This window comes from Phyllostomus hastatus, unplaced genomic scaffold (assembly GCF_019186645.2).
Source record: "Phyllostomus hastatus isolate PE091 unplaced genomic scaffold, TTU_PhHast_1.1 phas_scaffold_387, whole genome shotgun sequence".
NCBI lineage: Eukaryota > Metazoa > Chordata > Mammalia > Chiroptera > Phyllostomidae > Phyllostomus > Phyllostomus hastatus.
In genome coordinates, this window is record NW_025334027.1 from 1,060,063 (window position 1) to 1,084,179 (window position 24,117).

Consider the following 24,117-nt stretch of genomic DNA (forward strand, 5'->3'; position numbering starts at 1 on the left):
AAACATTAAATTTAAAAAATACAGATAAGCAATAGACAAAATATCTGAACAGATTCTCCATAAAAGAAAATAGATGAATGGCCGTACGGAGCAGATGAGAAGATGCTCAACATTGTGAGTCATCAGGGAAACACCTCAATGAAACCACAGCGAGACACCATTATGCACTCACAAGAATGGCTAAATCAGGAAGGCGACAATGTCAAGTGCTGACGAGGATTTAGAACATCTGGAATTTTCAACATTGCTAGTGGGAATGCCAAACGGTATAATCACTTTGGAAAAGTTTCTTCTCCAGCTAAACATACCTTCATTATTAAACTCAGCAATTCATTTACCACGAGAAATGAAAACATATGTCTGCACAATGACCCGTCCAGGAATGCTCCTAGCAGTTTTATTCACGACGGCCCGAATGTCCACCAACAGGTAAGTGGATGAACAAGTTATGGTGTGTCCATACAGTGAGATACTACTCGGAAATACAAAGGAATATTTACTAAGATATGCAACGAGTTGTATGAATTTCCAAAACTGTATATGGAACAAAGCCAGACACAAACGCACACACACATCATGGAATCATGTCAAATTCTGAAAAAGGCAAATCTGGACGGTAGTGACAGAACACAGGTCGGCAGTGGCTTGGGGCTGCAGGTGGGATGGGTTACTGACTACAAAGGGAGATTTGGGGCTGATGTGAATGTTCTGTCTTGACCGTGGTGATGTGGCAGTTTCATGGGTGGATAAAGCTGACAACTCATCGAATGTATACTTAACATGGATACATTATTCTACATAAGTTATGCCTCAATAAGGTTGATTTTTTAAAAAATCAATTCCTCAGAAAAATCCTTCTCTGGCCATGCCCCTCTTAAACTACATCACCCTGCCCCCACCCTGGGGTATACGCACCCTTCACAAGCCGTACTTTTCTTCCACTGCAATTTCCTGAGTTTGTAGTTATGTTTTCATTGGTTTCCTGTTTGTTGACTGCCTCTAGGTGGGGAGCACCAAAGGCACCATGCCTGCACACAGTAGGTGCTCATTTAATAAGCACTCATTAAGTGAGCAAATACAGGAGCTAGTGCAGGGAGAGGAAGCAAAGGGGAGGGCAGCAGCTGGGTCTGGGCCCCAGCCACACCTGCAGGGCTACAGCTCCGTGGACTGGATGACGTCTGGGCCTCTCCACCTGTGGCCGTGGCTCCGCCTCGGGAGGTTGAGTCTGCGCAATTCTTCAGAGATCTCCAGGAACGTCTTGCCTTTGGTCTCAGGGAGGAAGAAGCCAGTGTAGATGGCCGCGCAGACACAGACGCCAAGGAAAGGCACGTACAGGAAGTGGGACAATCCCTCCTGTAGGTTAAAAGAGACCCTGGGACCCGGCAGGGTGCCATTCAGCCCCAAGACCAAAGGCCCCATAACAGGTCTGGAAGTGGGACTTGTCTTTGTTTGCTCGGATAAGCCCCACCCCCTTCAGCCTCAGTCTCCTTGGATGGAGGCCTCCAGCTGGGGTTTTCCTGCTGACAGGGACAAAATCAAAGGCAGCCCCCTCCCCTGCCAGCCCCCACCCCACCTCCCCACCCTGGAAGGGGCAGGCCTACCATGAGGAAGGGGAACCCCAGCCCAACCAGGAAGAGCATGGTCCACATGAGCGCCCCGCAGACCATGTAGGCAGCAGGCCGCGCCGTCTGGTCAAACAGCTCCGTGGCCAGGATCCCTGTCACTCCAGCTGGAAGGAGGGAGGGACAGGGGACTGCCATCCAGGGCTCCCTGCCCTGCCTTTCTCCCACCTTCCCCCAGACACGGGAGTGAGGGTCCCTCGGTGTTCTTCCAGAAGCCTTGGTAGAGGTAGGGGTGGGGCACGCAGGCAACATAGCATTCACACCCACCCATCTTTCACCCGACATCCACGGTCCTTCAGCTAGTCCCAAAGCCCAGACCTCGTTGAGCCCACTCACCGGGACCAATGCCAAAGCTGAGGATGAAGGCAAAGATGCAGGACATGGCCAGGTAGGGCATCCAGGGGAAGGAGCTCTGCCGCAGAAGGGTGGCGTGATGTGGAGACCAGCCAGCACCCAGCCACCCACCCCTCCCCCTCACCCCGCCCAGCTACCTGCAGGCACAGGGCCACTGTGAAGATGCTCCCCCAGAAGGTCATCAGGCAGTATCCCCCCATCAGCAGCACCCGCCGGCCCACCCTCTCAATGACCGCACACTGCAAAGGAAAGGGGACCCCCATAACTGGTCCGGCCATGGTCCCCTTGGTTTGGGGATGGGCAGTGGGGAGGGGCCTCATGAGGAAACTGGTGGTGGGGCAGGGAGCAGTTTATTGTTTCAGGAGACTAAGAAATCAATTTCCTATGCCATGGCTAGTGTGACTCAGTGGACTGAGTGATGGCTGTGAACCAGAGGGTTTCCAGTTTGATTCTCAGTCAGGGCACATGCCTGGGTTGCAGGCCAGGTCCCCAGTTGGGGCCGTATGAGAGGCAACCACACATTGGTTTCTCTCCCTCTCTTTCTCCCTCCTTTCCTTTCTCTCTTAAAAATAAATAAACAAAATCTTTTTTTTAAGATTTTATTTTATTTTTTTTAATTTATTTTAGAGAGAGAGGGGAGGGAGATAGAGAGAGAGAGAGAGAAACATTAATGTGCGGTTGCTGGGGGTCATGGCCTGCAACCCAGGCATGTACCCTGACTGGGAATCGAACCTGCGACACTTTGGTTTGCAGCCTGCGCTCAATCCACTGAGCTACGCCAGCCAGGGCTAACAAAATCTTTTTTAAAAAAGAAATTAATTAATTTCCCAGAGGTCACTCAACTTTACTCAGTTTCTTCATCTGAAAATAGTGGTTTAAGTGCCCAGCAAACAACAGGTGCTCAATAAAATTCTGGCTACCTCACCATATTTTAACAGAGTGACCTGGAGTGGGAAACAGCTTAAAGAAGAGGACTGAAGTCCTCAGGGTGTCAGTGCCCCAGGGCCCCCTCCCCCCACAGGGAAGGTGCAGGACCAGCCCAGAGCCAGACTCACACTGACGAAGGCCATGAGCAGCTCGCAGCACCCAGTCCCGATGATGGCATACTGGACCTTCTCTTGGGGGACTCCCGCCTCCAGGAACACGGAAGAAGCATAGGCGTACACCTGGGAAGGTGGGCGCAGGGCCGGCTCTGTGGCACTGGTGTGGCTCCCAGGGGCCTGCAGCCCCTAGCCCCCAGCCCGGAGTTGCAGGGGTGGTCAGGAGATGGAGCAAGGGCCGCACCGAGTCATTCCCACAGAGCTCCATGGCACTGCCCAGGACGACGAGGCTGGTCACCTGCCGCCGCAGGGTGCCATCCCGGAACAGCTCCCACGGGTGCCGTGCTCGCAGGCCCTGGCAGGCTGTGCGCTCCTCCTCCAGCTCCGCCAGCTCCAACGCCAAGTCCTCGGTGCCCCGCAGCCGCTGCAGTGCTGCGGCAGGAGAGGGGCTGCTGAGCTCTCCTTCCCCTGGCCTCTCTTTGGTCCCCTGTGGCGAGCTCCCCACTCCAAACCACCCCCTCTCTGGGCCTCCATGGTCACATGGGGTGATGACTTTCCTGACCCTGTCATTTCACAGCAATTGTGACAGATTGTCATCATCGTCCCCAATCCTTTACCCTCTCCCTACATCCATGCCCTTTGCTAGGGATTTTGCAGTAGTTTCCACTAAACAGGCCAAGTTCATATCCTTGGCACTGGGCTCCACCATGTGACTTTCTCTGACCAATAGGATGAGTCTGTAGGGAGGGCATGCCCCTGTTCCAGCCCATGCCTTAAGGGACCTTGCTCATTTCTATTTGCTCTTCTGTTATCATCATAAAAACTTGCCAGGTTAGCCCACTGGTGCCAGGACGAGCAGAGATGGCCCTGCTGGCACCAGACTAGACCAGCCAACGCCCAGTTAACCTGCATGAGTGACCAACAGCAGAGCCGCCAACCAGACACAGCCGGTATCAGCCAGCCCCAGAGAACCCACAGAGGCTTGAACTAAGCAGTTGTTTCTTTTCTTGGCCCCTGAGGTGCAGCGATTGTTAAGCAGAAACAGAAAATTGATGAATAAACCGGTACAAGGAGTGGGTGCTACCATAACCAGGACCTGTGATCTGTGGTGTTGGTCCCAGGTGCGGACAGAGAGTGACGAGGAGGCTGGACAAGGGGCAGCCTGTGAGTGTGGGGCTGTAGCGTGGTGGAGGGAAAGCAGACCCAGTGCACTTCCGGCCTGGGGCGGAGATCTCCACGTGTTGAAAATGAACTGCCTGCCTTTAGTTGAGTATTCTAAGCTTGCTTTACAAAAAAGACGTGATCACAACAACTTCAGAAGGAACACAATTTAATTAAATTTAACTTATCCCATACTTGCAAGGTTAGTTTCCAAGAATAAAACAAAGCAAAACAAAACACCTCTTTCTTATCTCTAGTCTCCCAGCTAGCAAAAAGTCCCAAATTAAGTCACAGCCCGACAGCCTTACAGAGTCACCTGGTTTAAAAAAGGGGGCATTCCAGTGGCCTAAGGGTGTTGGTCGACAGCAGCCTGATGTGCCCCAGATTCCAATAACTAGGTCTTAGGAGAGACGCATATCTGAAAAAAACTGCGAGTGTGGCCTTTTGGTACCTAAATCAAATACATAGAAAATTCATGTCACTTTTGAGAAAACCGTATTAACAAAAGTTCTGCCAGCCTGGATGAAAAGAGGCAGGGACCATTTGAGATGCACGGACTTTCATGCCCCACTTTCTACAGGGACATTCCCAACGCCATCTTCAGAAGGTGTCTGGGAAGGCGTTAGGCAGGAAGGACATCTGGGAGGACAGAAGCAAGAAGCTGGGGGAGCCATGGCTGAGGAGTCCCTCCCAGGGGACAGAGGAACATGCCCTACGCCCTGGGCAGGGGAATCTTGAGTGCAGTTTCCCAGCTGCACTCAAGCACTGCTGTGGGTCTCGGCTGCTTCCCACTTCCTTGCCTCCCACTCCTTTGAAATGAAGGTTAGTTCTAGTCACGGTCTCCCACTTTCACCACTGAGTACAGAAGAGGAGAAGACTTGTGTCCTGGCTCCTAGGTCTCTGGATCAAGAGAAAACACAAATAGACTTGATGTGATCTTAAGACCCTGGACTTTGGACTTCCGGCAAGATGGAGGAATAGGTGGACGCACCGTACCTCCTCGCACAACCAAGATTAGAACAACAATAATTTACAGATAGAATAACACTCAGAACTGATAGAGGATTTATCTGAATGGAAGTCGGACAGCCAAGAATTTGAAGTAGACCCGTACATCCAGACCGGTAGGAGACGACAAGCCGGGTGGGCGTGGGGCTGGTGCGGGTCGGCAGCGCGCGGAGGTCGGGGAAAATTTGGCACGAAATCAGCGTGACAGCCATCCGGGGCGCAAGAAGGCAGCGGTGATCCCTGAGTACGCAAGCTGCGGCTGGCAGACCCAGTGAGGCGGTGATTGTGGACCAGGGCAGAGCTCGCAGCCCAGGATCCCAGAGAAGGGTCTGGGCCCAGGAGAAGGGAACTACCACCATTATTCCCTCCCATCCCGGTTCCCGCCCCCGCCCCCACATATAACGTCACAATCTAGCGACTGGGGTGCCCAGCCCTGGTGAACACCTAAGGCTCCGCCCCCCACCGTAACAAGAGTGACCAGACCCGGAAAAAAAAAAAAAAGGAGAGACAGGAAAAGACATAAGATATGTTTCCAACAGAACAGATCAGTCCCCCAGGACTCATCCTTTTGAGCGACCAAGAAATAGCCAATCTATCAGATGCACAGTTCAAAACACTGGTGATCAGAAAGCTCACAGAATTGGTTGATTTTGGGTGCAATTTAGATGAAAGGATGCAGGTTACCATAAAAGAGATGCAGGAAGATACGCGGAGGAGAGCCAATAGTGAAAGGAAGGAATCTGAGTCTCAAAACAATACAGTGGACCAGAAGGAAGATAGAATCAACCAAGCAGGAAAGCATGATGAAATAAGAATTCAAAAAATCGAGGAAAAGCTTAAGAGCATCCAGGACACCTTTAAACGTTCCAACATCCGAATTATAGGGGTACCAGAATGGGAAGGGCAAAAGCAACAAATTGAGCACGTATTTGAACAAATAATAAAGGAGAACTTCCCCAATTTGGCAAAGGGAACAGTCTTCCAAGAAATCCAAGAAGCTCAGAGAGCCCCCAAAGAAGTTGGACCCAAAAAGAAACACACCAAGGCACATCATAATTACATTAGCCAAGGTAAAAACGAAGGAGAGAATCCTAGAAGCAGCAAGAGATAAGGGGACAGTCACCTACAAAGGAGTTCCCATCAGACTGTCAGCTGATTTCTCCAAAGAGACCTTACAGGCAAGAAGGGGCTAGAAAGAAATATTCCAAGTCATGAAAGACAAGGACCTACATCCCAGGTTGCTCTATCCAGCAAAGCTCTCATTTAGAATGGAAGGGAAGATAAAGTGCTTTTCAGATAAGGTCAAGTTAAAGGAGTTCATCATCACCAAGCCCTTATTTTATGAAATGCTAAAGGGACTTATCTAAGAAAAGAAGATAAAGAAAAGACATGTATAGTAAAAGAACAGCAAATTCACAATTATTAACAACCACACCTAAAGCAAAACCAAAAGAATCTAAGTAAACAACTAGAACAAGAACAGAACCACAGAAATGGAGGGCACATGGAGGGCTAGCAGCAGGGGGGTGGGAGGAGGAGAGGGGGGAAAAGGTATAGAGAATAAGTAGCATAGAATGTAGGTTGAAAATAGATAGGGGGGAAGGCAAGAATAGTATGGGAAATGTAGAAGCTAAAGAACTCATAAGTATGACACATGGACATGAACTAAAGGGGGGGAACGTGGGTGGGAGAGGGGGTACAGGGTGAAGGGGAGTGAAGGGGGGAAATGGGACAACTGTAATAGCATAATCAATAAAATATATTAAAAAAAAAAAAGACCTTGGACTTCAGTCCTGGCTGGTATGGCTCAGTGAATTGAGCACTGGCCTGTGAACCAAACAGTCACCGGTTCAATTCCCAGTCAGGGCACATGCCTAGGTTGCCGGCTAGGTCCCCAGATGGGTGCACGTGAGAAGCAACCACACTTTGATGTTTCTCTTCCTCTCCCCCTCTCTACTCTCCAAAAATCAATCAATCAATCAATCAATCATAAGGGAAAAAAAGGATTCTGTACTTTAAGCTTGGTGCCATTGGATAAGACCTCAGGGGGTCCCAGATGGCAATTAGCATGATCTACACAGGGGAGGGACGTGAGTAATCATTGTGGCCCTGATGGCAAGCTGAGAAAACATATTAGTGGGCCCTCCCTAAATCGACACCCTTCGCCATGGGACAGGATGTGCCACTGGTTTTCCCACCCCCTAACTTTGGGTCCAATAACATGACTCTCTCGGGTCGATGGGATATTAAAAGGGCACGAGGCGACCAAAGGTTCGGAAAGTGCTCACTCGGCTGGATTTGCTTTCTTGTGCACCTGCCATCGCTGTGACAAGAACATCCCTGAGCTAGCTGGCTGGTACCAGGAGTGAGAGAAAAGGCATGTGCAGCGGAGCGGAACTGTAGCAGCCCAGACCGGCCGGGACTGGCCACTCCTCGGTCGACGCTGGCACCAGGAGCCAGCCCAGCTAAGATCAGCAAGGCTGTGGGGGCAGCGCAGCAAGTGAATGAGTAGAAGATGCCATAAATGTTTGTTGTTTTAAGCCAGAGATTGGGGGATCATTCCTCAGGCATCATTACTGCAGCCACAGCTAATGGATTTGACCGTCCGTGACAGTTTGGCATCAAGCCGTGAAGTCCTACCTGGTGCCTTATCTTGCATGTGTGGCGGGGGCGGGGGGGCGGTCTTTCTCTGTACCACCCTGGGGTTTCCTGGGGGCAGGGGTTGGTCTGTCCCACCCTGCTGCCTTGGCACTCAGGACAGCCCCTCCATAAAGCATTTTACAGGGATCAGTAGAGGCACCAAGAGAGGGACGACTTTTCCCTCAAAAATGAAACCTGAGAAGAGGACCCACATGATCTGGGCAGATGCACCCATTGGTCAGGAGGGTCTGGGAACCTGAGGTCACAGACTCACCTGACAGGCAGGCCTCTGCGTCTCCACGGTCAATGAGGAGGTAGCGCGGGCTCTCAGGGAGCAGGGGCAGGGAGGCCAGCTGGAGCAGCCCAGGCACCAGGCAGCTGGCCAGCAGCAGGGGCCAGGCCTGCGGGCCACCCAGGAGCTCCCTGGAGAGGCAAAGGAGAGGTCAGGCCAGACGCCTCCTTGCCAGAGCCCTGTCTCCTGCCTGCCTGCCTTTTTGAGGGCGGGGGATCTGCACTGCTCTGTGCTTCTTCCTGAGCAGCTCCAGGCCTGGACACGAAGACCCCTCCCACCCATGGAAAAACCCAAGGTAAGGCAGGGCTCTGGCCCCTCCTTATCCCTAACAACTCCTCTCTCCAGGCCCCAGGTGTTGCGATCCCCTCTCCTTTCTGGGATGACTAAGACAGGCTCACCTGGAAAAGCCCAAACCTTTACCCTCTTCTCTGTCAAGACCTGCTCTCTGCTTCCTGATCTGGAGAGGATGGAAAAGTGTGATTCACACTAAAGTGTGTGTGGCTGACTGATTCCTGTTTTGTGTGCTGACCAGGTGGGAGCAGGCAGGTTTCAACACCTCAATACACAGAAGCAATGTTGTCATCTACTTAGTATATAGGGGGAAATTTAGGCAAAGAAGGGCTTTTATGGGCACCCCTCACACCACTTTGCACACGGCAGGGCACTTACCTGAGTCCGACCACCTGGCCCATTACGATCCCCAGGGCAGTGAAGATGGCTGAGGTCATGGCCACGGTTCCTCGGAGCTCCTTGGGCGCACTCTCCCCCAGGTACATGGGCTGGACGTTCATGCTCACACCTGCCACATGCACAGCAGAGTTGCTGTCAGGCTGGAACCCTTAGCCCCACAACGCCCCACATCCTTAGCACCTCATCTACTGGGCCCCGGCGCTGAGTGCTGCTCCCTTACCCTGCACGCTTGGAGGGGCCCCTCCTCCCCTGCTGCAGGACCAGCAGGGCTCCAGATCCACCCCAGGGCTCAGAACAATCCCACCTGTTCCCTCAGCACAGCCCTAACTGTGGTCATCGAGTCTTTCTAGACCCTGTCAGTGGGATGGCTGCAAAGGGCTCTGAGTGGCTGGTGGGGGGAGAGGGGAAGGGGCATCTGGATGCCCACCAGCTGCCGCAGTGCTCACATCGACACCATCGCTGACCATGGCTCCTGCAGGCTCTCCCCTCATCCCCGCCTCCCCAGAGAGACAGCGGCACCCAGACAACCAGTGGGAAAACAGAACTGGACCCCCACTGCCTACCCCAGATGGTGACAGCTGGCAGAAGCTAGAAGGCCACAGTATTTGAGGACTGTGCCCCCGGGAATACTGCAGGGAGTGCTGGTCCACCCCCTCCCTGACCGGGAATCAGGAAACAGGCCTCGTCAAGGGCCTGCCTCTCTCTGAGCACTGGGTGCAGGGCGCTGGGAGGGAGGTGGGTACACTGATTGCGGAAGTCTCGGAGGTGCCCCTGCTCTTCCCACAAACATGTAGGGAGGGATTCCTTCTGTGCTGGGTCCTCGGGGCCCAGAGACAAAGTGTGACCTAGTTCCTTTTCCCTGAAGTCTGGGCTCTTCTAAGGGACTCACTTCTCACACAGAGACTGTGGCAAAACTGACGGTATACAACTTCGGAGATTAGGACATAAGAAACACTGGGCCTTCCTCCTTGAGCCACACACACACGCTTCTTTCCTTCTCTTGCTGTGAGAGGGACCCACAGGCCGGGGAGCTGTGGCCTCCGGCCAACAGCCAGAGCCACTCAAACCCTCAGCGGACTGCAGGCCTGCGCAACAGCTTGACCTCAGCCTCCTGAGAGACCCCGAGCCAGACCCACCCACTAAGACCCTCCCAGGTCCTGACCCCAGAAACTGTCAGATTATTATACACATTGGTTGTTTTAAGCCACTGACTTTTAAGTACTTTGTTTCACAGCGCTCGATAACTAATACAGACATCGACGCCTGGCTGTTCAAACAGTGGGGCGTCAAGAGGGGATTTGTTGACGGGAGCCCCTAAAAGCCCAGGCGGATGTGCTCAGAATTCTCTTCCCTCCCATGACAAGCCCCCAAAACTGAGGAGTCCCTAACAGGCTTCCCTGCCTCTGTATGGAAGATCAGAGAACTCATCTGAGATGCCCTTTACCTTGGCTGCCAGGAAGCTCATGGCTTAGAGTGTTACTGAAATGCAGAACCTGTGTTAGTGCAGGTTTGGGGATGTTTGTTCTCATGTCCCTGCACATTTTCATTCTTCCATACCCACTTTAAATGTCTGCCTTTTAAAATAAACCATATTCAATCATTTTGCGAAAACAAAGTGGGAATAAGTGGACGAGCAAGAATGGACAGGTAGGGTGAGGCGCCCTCCCCCCATACCTGCGTTGACCCCCACGAGCAGCCGACCCAGCATGACCATCTCGAAGGAGCCTGCTCTGCGGCTGAAGCCAAAGAGACCCGCTGCGGCCACCACGAAGATGTTGTTCACCAGGAGGGACCGCTTCCTTGGGGCAAGCGGAACACAGGCAAGAGAGGCCAAGGTCAGTCCAGAGCGGCTGGCCCTGGGGACCCCTCTTTGCCGCTCCAGCCAGCCCTGACCAGGCCTGGGGGTGTGTGTGAACTGCGCTCAGGAGTCTAAGCCACATGGATGGAAATGACCACTAGCCACTCACTGCGCCTGGGGTATGCCTAGAGGGGTGCACTCCCACCCCCCTCCCCCAGCATGCCCCAGTCACTCTCCCTGCTGCCTGTACCATGGCTTGAAGTGATGGGACTTCTATTTTACGGCTTCATCCCTCAGATTAAGCACCACTCTCCCCAAAATCCTTTGTGAAAAGAAGGAACTGGTATCCAAATCAGAACCTGCCAGACAGCTGGATGGTCCACGCTTAGTTCGATGGGACAGGCTGCGAACAGGGACAGGGGCGCTGGGGACGGACAGTGCTGCATCCGAGTGACGCACTGCTGTGGCTGTCCGGCTGCAAGCCCGAGGGCCCTGCCGACACAGTGAAACTGGCAGCCAAGGGAATCTCAGAGGAGCGGACCTGGGCCGCAGAGGAGCCTGGAAGTCACCCACCTACAGACTTCCTGTGTGAGATAGAGGATCTCCTATTGTTTTGGCCAACTGAGCCCTGGTGTTTTACTGTTTACAGTGGAAGGCATCCTAACAGATACACCTGGTAAATACACAAACATGATACCCATGCAACTTGTATCCGACAAAGAAGTTACATCAGGGAAAGAGGAAGGTCGGTGCTCATGGAATGCATAGTTGCATTACGAATCCCATCACCCAGAAGCAGGCGATCTCACAGCGTAACGACTGGCTGGAGATCCCACACCATCAGGACCACTAAGGCCACTCAAGGATGAAGATTCGGGTCAGCCCAGTGGACAAGGAGCCTCAACTAGGGGAAATGCTAGCCAAGGACAAGAGTGGAGAACTGGAGGTGGGAGTCACAATGCAGACAACAGCTTGTGACCGGTTCCAAAACCAACAGGTGGAACTTCTACCTGTGCTTCTGGGCTTCCTGTATCACATGCTCTAAAATAAACTCATCCAGCCTCGGCCGGGTGGCTCAGTTGATTGGAATGTTATTCCATACACCAAAAGTTTGCATGTTCGGTCCCTGGTCAGGACACACGCCTAGGCTATGGGTTCAATCTCTGGTCAGGGCGCATATGGGAGGCAACTGATCAACATTTCTCTCTCGCATTGATGTTTCTCTCTTTCTCTCTCAAGATCAATAAACATATCCTTGAGTGAGGTTTTTTTTAAAGGTCAAAAAAATTTTTTAAATTCATCCACTACTTTTCCTTGATTAGTTTTCCCTACTCTTTCTCCTTCTTTTGGTTTTCTGGGGGGGTGTCCTGGTGGCCGTTAGAGCACTACTAACCATGTGGGTCGACTGCAGGGCTGGCAGAATGTCACCACAGGGAAGTCCCGCGCTCAGCAGGAGCGTTCCCCACCCCCCCGCCCCCCCATATCCGCCCTAGCGGCTGTGCCAAGATGACGCTCTGAGTGTCTCACTCAGGGAGAGGTGAACACGGACGCGGGTGCTTATGCCAGGATGGCCCAGTAACGTGAGGAGGGCACCTGCGGACCTGACTACATGGCTGAAGTGTGTCCACGTGCACTGGGTGGCCAGCAAGGGGGTGGCTTGTGATAGCCATTTGCTGCTTCTGCCTGCCATCGCTTCTCTCCCCTCTTTCACAGGTGACCCAAGGTGGGCCGACAACAGTTCATCTTCCCGGATTCTGAATTCTGAATAAAGACGCAGGAGACAGAATGTGCCTCCACTTGGCATGGTGAAGCCACCCTCCTGGGGGGAGGTGCACAGGCCTGGCTGTGCTGGTCCTCTGGAGGCCTGATTTTTGAGCACTTCCCTTCACCCTGAGAGCTGCCCCCGTATCCTGCCAGTTACTACAAGTTTCAATTAATTCACCCAGAGTCCGTCTCTCTCATTTGCCACATAGGCACTGCATCACTTGGACTCAAAGGGGGAAGTGAGGCCCAGGGAGAAGACACTTGTTTACGATCAAATGGCATTTGCAGGTAGACGTGGCACTGGAAACTCGAGTCCATCCTCGCACATAGCCCGGGACTCCCTCTACCAAGTCCGCTGGGAACTGTCTCCTGTGGAACTACAGGTGGAACAGGAGGCCGGGGCCTGCTGGCCACCTTCCTTCTCCTGAATTCCTCAGCCTGCAGGCTGAGCTGACCCTCACTAAAGGGAACTGGAGGTACACAGGGAGCACTTACCTTCCCAGCATGATGGCCAAGGGCCCTGCAAGCAGTGCCCCAAAGAGGCCCCCCAGGGGGTACAGAGACACGATGAGGGACCACACGAGCAGAACCAGGTGGTCAGGCAGCGGCCGGCCTGAACGCGCCTGCCACGTCTGATTGGTGAACTCCTGTATGTGCTGTGGACAGAGACGCCAGTCAGCCTCCCAGGTTGGGGACTACAGATGAGGGGCTGACCCTGCAGAGAAGGCACCAGGTCTTCCCACAATTCCACTCCCCTGCCGTGAGCAGTGCAAACTCCAAACTCGCCTGAGCACAGACTGACTATCACACACAGCATCTCCAGGAGCCTAGTGCGGGACGGTCTCCACTTGCCCTTGGAGCCCACTGTCCCCCACCCACCCTGCTTTGGGCCCTGGAAGCCATCTTCATGGCCCCCATCTGCGGGCTCCTGGCTGACCAGCTTTCTGCTAGGACTGGCCGCTGGTGAGCACCAGCAGGGCATCAGAGGGAAGTGGGAGGGTGTCCGTTCCCCTCTGAGCCACATGGCGCTTCCTCTGTGCCCCGAACTCTGCATCACTATCACTGCTCCGCCACCGGACTGTGTGCCCCCGGCACCCCACTCGGCTTTTGTAAGCTGTCCTTTGTGGTGCCCAAACCCGCTTGGCCAGTCCGGCACGTGCCACGCGCTTCCTCGGGACCCTGCCCGTGCTGAGCCCTGGGAAGTGCGCATGGGTCAGAGACACGTCGCTCTGCTCATCGTTAAGACTGGGAATCGGGTGAATGACTCGCTCACCCACCACTTCAGCCACAGGTTAGGGCTGCTGCCAGGTAGTTCAGACACCCCAGGACCCCACGCCCAGAGATGCCTCTCAGGACAGTGAGCGAGGAAAGACCCAGACACCCTCCTTGCCTTGGTGAGAGACCAAATGTCAGTGTCTGGCTGGCTCAGGCCTCCCCGACGGATGTGAGGGAGGGCGTTAGGAGGGCAGTGCGCTGGGTGTTGGGCCAGTTCCCTCCTGCTCAGGCTGTCAGCCTGGTACCCGCTAGGTCCCCTTGGAGGAATGACGTGTCCAGAGGAGCTGACCTTGGCCGGAACTCGAGAGTGACCATTCAGTGGTAGAGGAGCCCTCTGAGGCCAGGAGAGCCCCATCGGGGGGACTGGCGATGGCCCACGGGAGACAGGGCGTGAGAGTGACCAGCCAGGAGGTTTGCACTGAAGTGGCACCCCCGTCCGTGTTGAATGAACACAGAAACAGGCACAGCTAGCTCAGACCCCACTTCTAAAGCCATCATTTCATCATTTCTTTAAGGGGCTGGGCTGCTCCAATTGTTTCTACCCAGAATGTGCTCCCACCTGGAGCTATGTGCTCCCACCTGGGGGTTTCTGCTATGCCCCCGCCAACCTGAGTCCTCTCCTGTTTTCAATTACAGCCCCTACAAATGTGGTCCCCTGAGCCAGATGCAGCGAATAGAAGTGCTCTACCCTCTGAACCACACGATTGGGCTAGGGGTGGGCAGTGACCCAAGCCACCTGATCACCCTTCCCAGGCCTTTCGGCAGGAGCTACCTGGGAAGACTTTTGTTTGGGGCTTCTCAACTAGCAGGAAGTGAACCTGTGACAGCTGCTTTCTTGTCCCTGAGTGACGCACAAGGCCAGGCAAGAACAGGAGGGCCCCAGCTCCATCCTGGGCCTGGTTCCTGCAGCTCTTCCCCCCACATGGACCCCGCGTTCTTTCCAGCTCTGTGATGGGACACTAGCCCTTCTTACTTAAGCGAGTAAGAGGAGGCTTCCATCACCAGGGCTCAGTGACTCATCCTTCCCACAGGCCCACACTGAACACCCACAGGGGTCAGGCCGGCATCAGCTGCTGGGGAGTCACAGGAGGAAGAGATGGGCCCGAAACAACCAACACATGACCCGCGCCACGGGCCGGGGACAGAGGGGTGACTTCCGGCTTGGGGGTTGTTCAAGGAAGGCTTTAGGAGGGTGATGGCATTTGGAGGGTAGTTCTTGAGGGGCTTCCCAGAGAAAGGAGGGTTCAAGGAAGGGCTGTGTGCCTCTGGGGAGCTGCACAACCCGCTTGGGTAGTGCTGTTGGGGGAATGAAGGTGGGAGATGGACGAACAGGCTCTGATTCCAGACTCACGCAGGCGGGTGAGTCTGTGCTCATGCCTGCAGGCACTAGGAAGACACAGAATGTTTCTGGGCTTGATCAAACTTGAGAGGACCTAGAAGGGGAGAAGCTGAAGGTCAGGAGGCTAATAAAGAGGCTGGACCATACCAGCAATCCAGGCAGGAGAGATGGGACGTGAGCAGGGGTCATGGCGGAGACACGGAGAGAAACAGCTGCATGCTAGAGGTAGTGAAGGAGGACTGGCATCTAAGAGAGGGAGCGCAGAGTAAAGGCTGACCCCGAGTCACTGGGTGCACAGTGGAAACTGGCATCAGGGACTCAGGAAGAGTGTGGGTTCAGAGGAGGATGAGGAGCCGGATTTGAACGTGCAGGACCTATGAGACATCCCAGTGGAGGTGTAGGAGAAAGCCCTACCAAGTAGATGCTGGCCTGAACTCCCACAGGGGCCAGCTGTCAGCCCGCACCCAGCACTCACTCGACTGGTGATAGTGGGCACAGGAGGTACATACCAAGGTGGGGGCATTGATGATGGAGAGGTTATAGCCAAACTGAAAAGTCCCACCAATGCCAGCTGCACAGACGGTCATGAGCAGGACCCTGCCCTGACTCTAAGGAGGGAAGGGAGAACACAGAGTGATTAGTAACAGCCTCTGCCTGCCTCCCAGGACCAGAACCTACCAATTACAGCATCGCAATCGGTTTAAACGAGGCAAGGAGAGGCAACCGAGGCACAGAGGAGTTACCTAGATCACAAGGCTGGCAGATAGCAGAGGCCAGCCTTCTGCTCTGAGGCCAGGACTTCACTACCTCCCCACCTCCCACCTGTGCTGAGGACAGATACAGCCAGGGAAAAGACAGACATACATTTACCATTTGATGAGATACTGTGCGGGCGGGGGGCAGGGGGAGACAGGTGGAGGAAGAGGCTCCAGAGGCAGGATTCGGCCACGGGTCTGCAGACAGGCCCATGACAGGCACCCTGGCTGCCCACAATCCCTGTAAGGCCCACATCATTTCCTCCCAAGCCATAGGAGGCAGCCAGGGGAGGACCCAGGGGTTTCATCTCACTGTGGCCGCATAAAGCTCGGTGTGGGCCGCGTGGACGTGAGAGTTCCACTAAGATGGCAGATCTGTAGGAAGCAGCAACAGACACAGTGCCTGATGACAAGTGAGCCCGTGGGGCAGGAGACGCAGGTCTCCAAGACAGCAGGAAATTGTTTAATTCGCTGAGATAGTTCATGGAAATTGCCTAGAGCCATGACTGCTCATGAAAAGCATTTAGACACCAGCTATGACGGTGATTATTAATTCAATTAACAAATATTTCTTGCCTCCCTACTATGGACCATAAACCTACTGTTCTGGGTTCCCTGCTGTGATGAGGGAACTCAAGAGCTGGGAAGTTTAGTTTTAGGCCCTAGTTAATAAGCCTAGTAGTTAATGCATGTGAAAAGCTATTGCCTCAGGACCTGCAGGGACGGCCCACCCTGACCCCAGAAGACCACAGCAATGGACCTTTGTGCTCTGCAAGAGATTGTAAGCAGTCAAGGTGGTCTCCAAGCCATTGTGTTCCAGGCAGAGACAGTCCGTAGCCCAGGACACAGATAAAGAAAATTGCGCAGGACACAGATAAAGAAAATCAATAGACGAAAGGATGTTAGAGAAATTGCTGGACTGCAGCTTTTACCTGATTAACCTCTTTCCTGAATCCCAAATCCCTTACCTATACTCACTCCCTTGAATCCCAGACCCTTTACATACATTTCTGCCCATTATAAGAAAGGCTGGCTTGAAAGGAAATGTAAGACTATTTGTTAGGTTATATAACCCGCCATCTTCTCAGATCGCCAGCCCTCTGAATAAAGTGCCCATGAAGAGTCTATCCCTGTCTCTGCTCAGTGGTTCTGGTGGTGACAGGCAGCGAGAACGCCAGCTTTTCTGGTTTCACTAGGCGCTGGGGACATACCAATGAACAGAAGAGACAAAATCTGTGATCTCATGGAGATTTCCTTCCAGTGCGGGAAGGCAGGCAACAACAAAACGGACAAGGAAAATATACAGCGCTGGTAAGTCAGCCGGTGGGACTGAGACAGAAGGAGGAAAGGGTGCGAGGGAGTGTTTGGAGAGGGTGGTCAGGAACGTGTCCTGAGAAGGTGACATCCGCACAGACCTAAAGGAGACCAGAGAAAGGGCCGTCCAGATAGCTCCCGGAAATCGGTGCAGGTTGGGAGGAAACCAAGGATGTGGCGGGCGGTGTGGACAGCCCCCATTCCTCAGTGAGGCAGCAAGTCAGGAAGGTTTAATAGGAACATGGAGAAGGAGAGGAAGGTTGGGGAGAGAGGTGAGGGTGGGAAACAGTCAAAGAAGGGGCCGCGGCAGCCGGGATCGCGGCATGTTTGGCCTGCTCGAGGACACGAGGACTGCGCAGGCATCACCAGGGATGCTGGCAGGTCCTGCAGATGTGGGACCCCATGCAACCCCGCACCAGCCCTCAGGCCATCCCTGCGAAACAAACACCTGCCTGTGCTCTTCTGAGCCCACACGCTGTACAAACAAGCACAAGATATTTTTTGTACATCTGACGTCTCCGTTAAGCCCTCCATAGTGGCTGCGCCTTCCGTAGTGGCCCAGTCTGGGCCACAATTCCTCATCTGAAACACCAGGGCCCGGCAGGTTTTGGAATTCTGACCTTCGCAGATCGCACGAGGGCACGGAGCGCCTACACATTTCTCCGGCATTAGGGATAACAGTGACCGGCATGCGCGTACAGGGAAAGGTGGTGCAATCTTTCCAACAGGACGCTAGTAGCGCACCTGGGTGGAGAGGTGGAGGCGCACGCGCAGTGGGCCTTTGAGAAAGGCACAAATCAGTCTAGAGGCTGAAGCTGCCGCGCAAGCGCAGTGCGTGTTGCAGTGGTCAGTGAGCTTAATTTATCCTCCGCCAGAGCATGCAGCCGAGGCGCACGCGCAGGGGCACAAAGTATTAAAGGGAAGGGGTCGGCCGGGAAATGGGTTACTAGCATCAGAGACTGTAAGGGTGGCTTCTCTTCGTTTTCCAACCCTGCCTTTCCGCAGCTCTGGGGTTGAAAAGCCACTCTTTACTCGGCTGAGCCTGGGGCTCACCTCATCACCGAAAGGGAGCTGTGGTGCAAAATACCCCGGCCGATCCCCCCTGCAAGCGCCTTCGCAGGTCGCAGCCGATGGCTCTGATCTCCGCGCACCAGACTCACCCAAAATTCTGGCCCCTCGTTCCCTCCGCCGCTGCCGTCTCCGGAGTGAATCTCTGCGGGACCCTGCCTTGCTCCTTCTCGAACCTCCGGCACCCTCCCCTCCATCCCCTCTGCCCAGCTTCCATTTACCCTGAACCGGGGTCCCAGTTCGCCACCAGAACCTGGGAGTCCCATGTCCCCGGGAGGCCCCTGACCCGGGCACATTCTCAAAGCCGAGCCCTGGTTCTAAACAGACATCTCCACCCTCCTCCAGCTCAGCGGGCCCACCCTCTCCTTAGAGGAGGGGCAGAATTAGGAGGGACCGAAAGACAGACCCACCAGTCTCTGGAGCGCTCTCATCTGTCCCTTCTGACAGAGCAGGTGACCTGAAGGCGGAGAACCGGTCTCGGGTTGCCGCCGGGGGATTCATTACGTGAGGGGCCGGTCAAGCCTACAGCCCAGACGCACTCAGAGGTAAGGAGCCAGGGTCCACTAGGCTGGATTAATCTTTTATTTCTCGGGGATTCTCACGCCCTGCATGGGATCCATGAGTAGGACAACGCCAAACGGAAATCAGACCTTGCCAAAGACACTGCCTGTGGATCACAGAAACTTAGACCTGAGCATGACGGAGCAAAGACCGATAGACATACACCAGGCATACTTACCAGAACAGATGCTGCAGCGTCTCTATTGCTCATGCGTCATTTTTGTTTGATTTTTGCTGCCCTGAATTTTTTATCATTTCTAAAAATACCATTTTAAGGGAAAATGCAATACATAAAACAGTGCTAACTGCATGCTTTGTCTTCTCCATCTATTGAGATGATCATAAGGGCTTTCTTTTTAAATTCTCTTTTAAATTTCATTGATGAGAGAGAGAGAAGAGAAAGAAGAGAGAGAGAAGCACAGCTGTTCCATTCATTTATGCATTCATTGGTTGATTCTTATGTGTGCCCTAACTGGGGACCCAACCCACAACCTTGGCCTATCAGGAAGAGGCTATAACAAACTGACTTACCCAACCAGGGCCAGGGATTTCTTCTTGACACTGTTTATGAGCTCAATTACATCAGTAGCGTTCCTACTGGTAAACTCTCCTTGAATTCTCCAGGTAAACACAGTTGGCTCATAATGTAACTGCAACTACTAACACTTTGCTGGTTTCAGTTGCTGATAATTTATTTAGGTATTTTTTTTCAAAACAACTTTTCCCCCCCCTCAAAAAAATTATAGTTAAAAGCAATGGCCTAATAACAACTGGTGGTGGGACAATTGATTATCTTTGTGGGAAAATGAAAACGGGTCTCTGACTCAGCCCATTCATAAGAACCAGTCCAGGTCCACACAAACCTACTGCAAAAAGAAAACTAAACATTTTTTAAGAAAGTAAAGAATACTTTTATAACTTTGGGATAGGCCTGGCTGGCATAGTGCAGTGAATTGAGCACCGGCTGGTGAACCAAACAGTCACCAGTTCGATTCCCAGTCAGGACACATGCCTGGGTTGCAGGCCAGGTCCCCAGTGGGGGATGCATATTGATGCAACCACTCATTGATGTTTCTCTCCCTCTCTTTCTCCTTCCCTTCTCCTCTCTAAAAAAATAAATGAAATCTTTTAAAAATATATATAACTTTGGGATAAATAAGGATAAACCACATAGGTTTCTTATGAAGACTTAACATCATTAAAATTAATGAAAACTATGTGTTAACACAATGAGATACCACTTCACACCCGTCAGAGTGGCCATCATAAACAAATCAACAAACAAGAAGTGCTGGCCAGGTTGTGGAGAAAAGGGAACCCTCGTGCACTGTTGGTGGGACTGCACACTGGTGCAGCCACTGTGGAAAACAGTATGGTATTTCCTAAAAAAAAACTAAGAATGGAACTGCCTTTTGACCAGGCAATTCCACTGCTGGGATTATACCCCAAGAATCCTGAAACACTAATTCAAAAGAACCTATGCACTCCAATGTTCACAGCAACACAATTTACAATAGCCAAGTGCTAGAAACAGCCTAAGTGCCCATCAGTAAATGAGTGGATCAAAAAACTGTGGTACATTTACACAATGGGGTTCTACGCAGCAGAAAGGAGGAACTCCTCCTACCTTTTGTGACAGCATGGAGGGAACTGGAGAGCATTATGCTAAGTGAAATAAGCCTAGCGGTGAAAGACAAATACCATATGATCCCTCCTATAAGTGGAACCTAATCAACAAAACAAACAAGTGAGCAAAATAGAAGCAGAGATGTGGAAATAAAGAACAAACTGACAGAGACCAGAGGGGAGGGGGATAACAGGGGAAAGGGGAAGGGTTGTCAAGGAACACGTATAAAGGACCTAGGGACAAAGACAAGGGGAGGAGGGGCTAGGATTGGGTGTGGGAGGCGGGGATGGGTAGGGCAAAGGAGAGTAATGGGGGGATAATGGGGACAGCTGTAACTGAACAACAATAAAAAGCAGAAAACTATGTATTGAAAGACACCATAAAAAGGTGAAGCTAAAAGCTACTAACTAGGAGGAGGTGTCCACAAGCATTCAACCAACAAAGTGTTTGTATTATGTAAGGAGACTTCTGGCCAAGATGGAGGCATAGGTAGACACACTGTGCCTCCTCACACAACCAAAGTAAGGACAACAACAATTTAAAAACAAAAAAACAACCAGTACTATCAGAAAATTGAACTGTATGGAAGCCCGACAACCAAGGAGTTAAAGTGGACACAATCATCCAGACTGGTAGGAGGGGCAGAGTCCGGGAGCTGGACAGAGAAGGCTCAGGGCAAAAAAAGTGGCAGCTGGCAGACCCAGTGAGGCAGTGGATTGTGGAGGGGTGCGGCATGTCTGGTCCCACATTCACAGGCAGATAAACCAGGCAAAACTGGGGAGCCAGACAGCACACAACCCAGGGTTCCAGCTCAGGGAAATAAAGCCTCAAAACACCAACTGAAAACACCTGTGCAGGTTGAGGTGCTGGGAGAGACTCCCAGTCTCACAGGAGAGTTCTTTGAAGACCCACAGGGTCCTAGAACGTGCATAAGCTCACCCACCCGGGAACTGGCACCGGAAGGGCCCAATTTGTTTGTGGGGAGCGGGGGAAGTGACTGAAATCCAGCAGAGAGCAGAGCAAGTGCCATGTTCCATCTCAGACCCTGTCCCCACATACAGTGTCACAACCCAGCCACTGGGTTACCCTGCCCTGGTGAACACCTAAGGCTCCGCCTCTCACTGTGTAACAGGCACATCAAGACAAAAAAAATGGCCCAAATGAAAGAACAGATCAAAGTTCCAGAAAAAATACAACTAAGCAAGGAAGAGACAGCCAACCTATCAGATGCACGGTTCAAAACACTGGTAGTCAGGATGCTCACAGAATTGGTTGAATTTGGTCACAAATTAAATGAAAAAAATGAAGGCTGTGCTAAGTGAAATAAAGGAAAATGTACAGGAACCAATAGTGATGGGAAGGAAACTGGAACTCAAATCAACAGTGTGGACCAGAAGGAAGAAAGAAACATCCAACCAGAAAAGAATGAAGAAACAAAAATTCAAAAAAATGAGGAGAGGCTTAGGAACCTCCAGAGCATCTTTATATGTTCCAACATCTGAATTATAGGGGCACCAGAAGGAGAAGAGGAAGGGCAACAAGTGGAAAAGTTATTTGAACAAATAATAAAAGAGAACTTCCCCAATCCGGCAAAGGAAATAAACTTCCAGGAAGTCCAGGAAGCTCAGAGAGTCCCAAAGAAGTTGGACCCAAGGAGGAACACACCAAGGCACATCATAATTACATTACCCAACATTAAAATGAAGGAGAGAATCCTAGAAGCAGCAATAGAAAAGGAGACAGTTACCTACAAAGGAGTTCCCATCAGACTGTCAGCTGATTTCTCAAAAGAGATCTTATAGGCAAGAAGGGGCTGGAAAGAAATATTCCAAGTGATGAAAGGCATGGACCTACATCCCAGATTGCTCTGTCCAGCAAAGCTTTCATTTAGAATGGAAGGGCAGAGAAAGTGCTTCTCAGATAAGGTCAAGTTAAAGGAGTTCATCATCACCAAGCCCATATTATACGAAATGTTAAAGGGACTTACCTAGGAAAAAGAAGATAAAAAACATGTATAGTAAAAAGACAGCAAACTCACAATTATTAACAACCACACCTAAAACAAAAACAAACTAAGCAAACAACTAGAACAGGAACAGAACCACAGAAATGGAGATCACATGGAGGGTTAGCACCAAGGGAGTGGGAGCGGGAAGGGGAAAAGGTACAGAGAATAAATAGCATAGGTGGTAGGGAGAAAATAGACAGGGGGAGGGTAAGAATAATATGGGAAATGTAGAAGCCAAAGAACTTATATGTATGACTCATGGACATGAACTAAAGTGGGGGAATGTGCATGGGAGGGGGTGTGCAGAATGGAGGGGAGTGAAGGGGGGAAATGGGACAACTGTAACTGCATAATCAAAATATTTTTTTAAACAAGAATATGTAAGGAATTCCCACACATCAGTAAAGAAAATGGACGTAGGCTGTGAACAGGAAATTTACAGAAGAGACTGAAGTGGCAAACAAACAAAAAGAATAAAACGATACTCACCTGTTGTTAGCAACCAGGATATGCAAATAGAATCCACAACATACATTGTTTCACACTCGACAGGCTGGCCATTTAATTCTGGCAATACCAAGGAGGTAGGAATCAGCTGGAATGGTTCGTATGGTTGATGAAAATATAAATTGGTGCAGAAAACTTGAAGAGGAATTTGAGCGTGTCTAGTACATTGACATTGGAAATACCTGGTAACCCAGCAAGTCCCACAGTTCCACTCCTGGGTTTGATTTAGAGAAGCTCTTAATCCCACGTTCACGAACTTCTGTTCACAAATGTAGCATTGTTTCTATCAGAAAGCTGTCAGTCATCAGGAAAATGGAGAAACAGATTGTGGTAAACACCCAGGAGCCACTCATTGGTGGAAAGCAATGAACTGGAGGAACCCTACCAACACAGGTAAATCACAGTGCTGTGTGAATAAAGGTGTAGAAAATGCCAGACTCTAAAGCCTTTACGTGAAGTTTGGAAATACACCAAACCACACCTCGTGTCTTATATTGGGTAGGAATATGCACACATGTAGTAAGAACTTGAGGGCGTGCATGGAAGATAAATGCCAAACTCAGAGCTGGGGCTAACATTCTGAGTGCAGGGCCTTGCCAGGCTGTAGGCATGCCACCCCGGATCGCTGCTATGCACATGCCTGGTTGCCCACCCCGCCCCCTCGGTTCTCCCTGAAATGCCACCTGGACACCTTACTGCATCAGCTCCCCGGCCCCCGTCCCCCGGCCACGCATGAGTTCCCCATTAATTGTTACCCTTAAGCCGGGAAGCTTGAGACCTCTCTTTGACAAATATTAACCTTGAGTATATGAAAGCCATGGTTGTATTTGTGGGCCCAGTTTTGTTGCCAATCCTCTCAACCCACAAGTGGGTGGCTTCAGCTTCCTTTACTGCGCAGTCTCAGACTCTACAAGGTCAAGCATGTGCCCGTGGCAACCTGCCCACAGCAAGCCTGCTGGAAGTTGGAGTTGGTCTTTCTCAGAGCTCCAAGTCCAGTGGGCGAACCCCGAGGGATGAAGACAAGCCTGCCCAGTCCCAACAGAGCCCCCAAACCACACAAGAGTTTGGGCATGTTGAACTCCCCACTTCCAGCCCTGGGCTTTCCGCGTTTAATTCTTACCCAGTCTCGGTTTCCCGGGTGAGAAGGTGAAGCTGGGTGTCAGGGGAGGAGGGGTGACCTGCCACCAGCTGTTCAGGGGCTGCTATGGCCCGTGGGCAGTCCTGGGTGATGACACCCCTCCCTCGCGTTGAAAGTCCACGCACTCACTCTCCTTCCTACGCGTTAGGGTCTCTC

General features: G+C 52.0%; 1 protein-coding gene across 9 annotated transcripts; it reads right to left on the minus strand.

Moving 5' to 3' along the window:
• Positions 1 to 264: 264 nt before the first annotated feature.
• Positions 265 to 24,117, minus strand: SLC2A11 (solute carrier family 2 member 11). Of its 9 annotated transcripts, none has more exons than XM_045819866.1 (14): positions 23,944 to 24,117; positions 23,006 to 23,117; positions 22,806 to 22,883; positions 15,493 to 15,591; positions 12,865 to 13,025; positions 10,482 to 10,606; positions 8,787 to 8,916; positions 8,100 to 8,248; positions 3,261 to 3,448; positions 3,032 to 3,142; positions 2,114 to 2,215; positions 1,959 to 2,034; positions 1,602 to 1,729; positions 265 to 1,353 (listed from the first exon to the last, which is right to left on the minus strand). In XM_045819866.1, exons 4-14 carry the CDS (start codon positions 15,568 to 15,570, stop codon positions 1,153 to 1,155), a joined length of 1,449 nt encoding a protein of 482 aa, XP_045675822.1. In that variant the 5' UTR covers positions 15,571 to 15,591; positions 22,806 to 22,883; positions 23,006 to 23,117; positions 23,944 to 24,117; the 3' UTR covers positions 265 to 1,152. The 9 variants fall into 9 exon arrangements, with proteins under 9 accessions (XP_045675822.1, XP_045675821.1, XP_045675823.1 ...); XM_045819865.1 differs by having other exon boundaries at positions 22,806 to 22,911; positions 23,944 to 24,114; XM_045819867.1 differs by lacking the exon at positions 23,944 to 24,117 and having other exon boundaries at positions 23,006 to 23,180.

Coding starts and splice junctions, on each gene's coding strand:
- SLC2A11 (XM_045819862.1), bottom strand. CDS start 13,579: ATGCGCACTTCCCAGGGCTCAGCACGGGCAGGGTCCCGAGGAAGCGCG. Junction 3,143..3,260: donor AGCTCTGTGGGAATGACTCG/GTGCGGCCCTTG, acceptor CCACCTTCCCAG/GTGTACGCCTATGCTTCTTC. Junction 1,730..1,958: donor CAGCTTTGGCATTGGTCCCG/GTGAGTGGGCTC, acceptor CCCTCCTTCCAG/CTGGAGTGACAGGGATCCTG.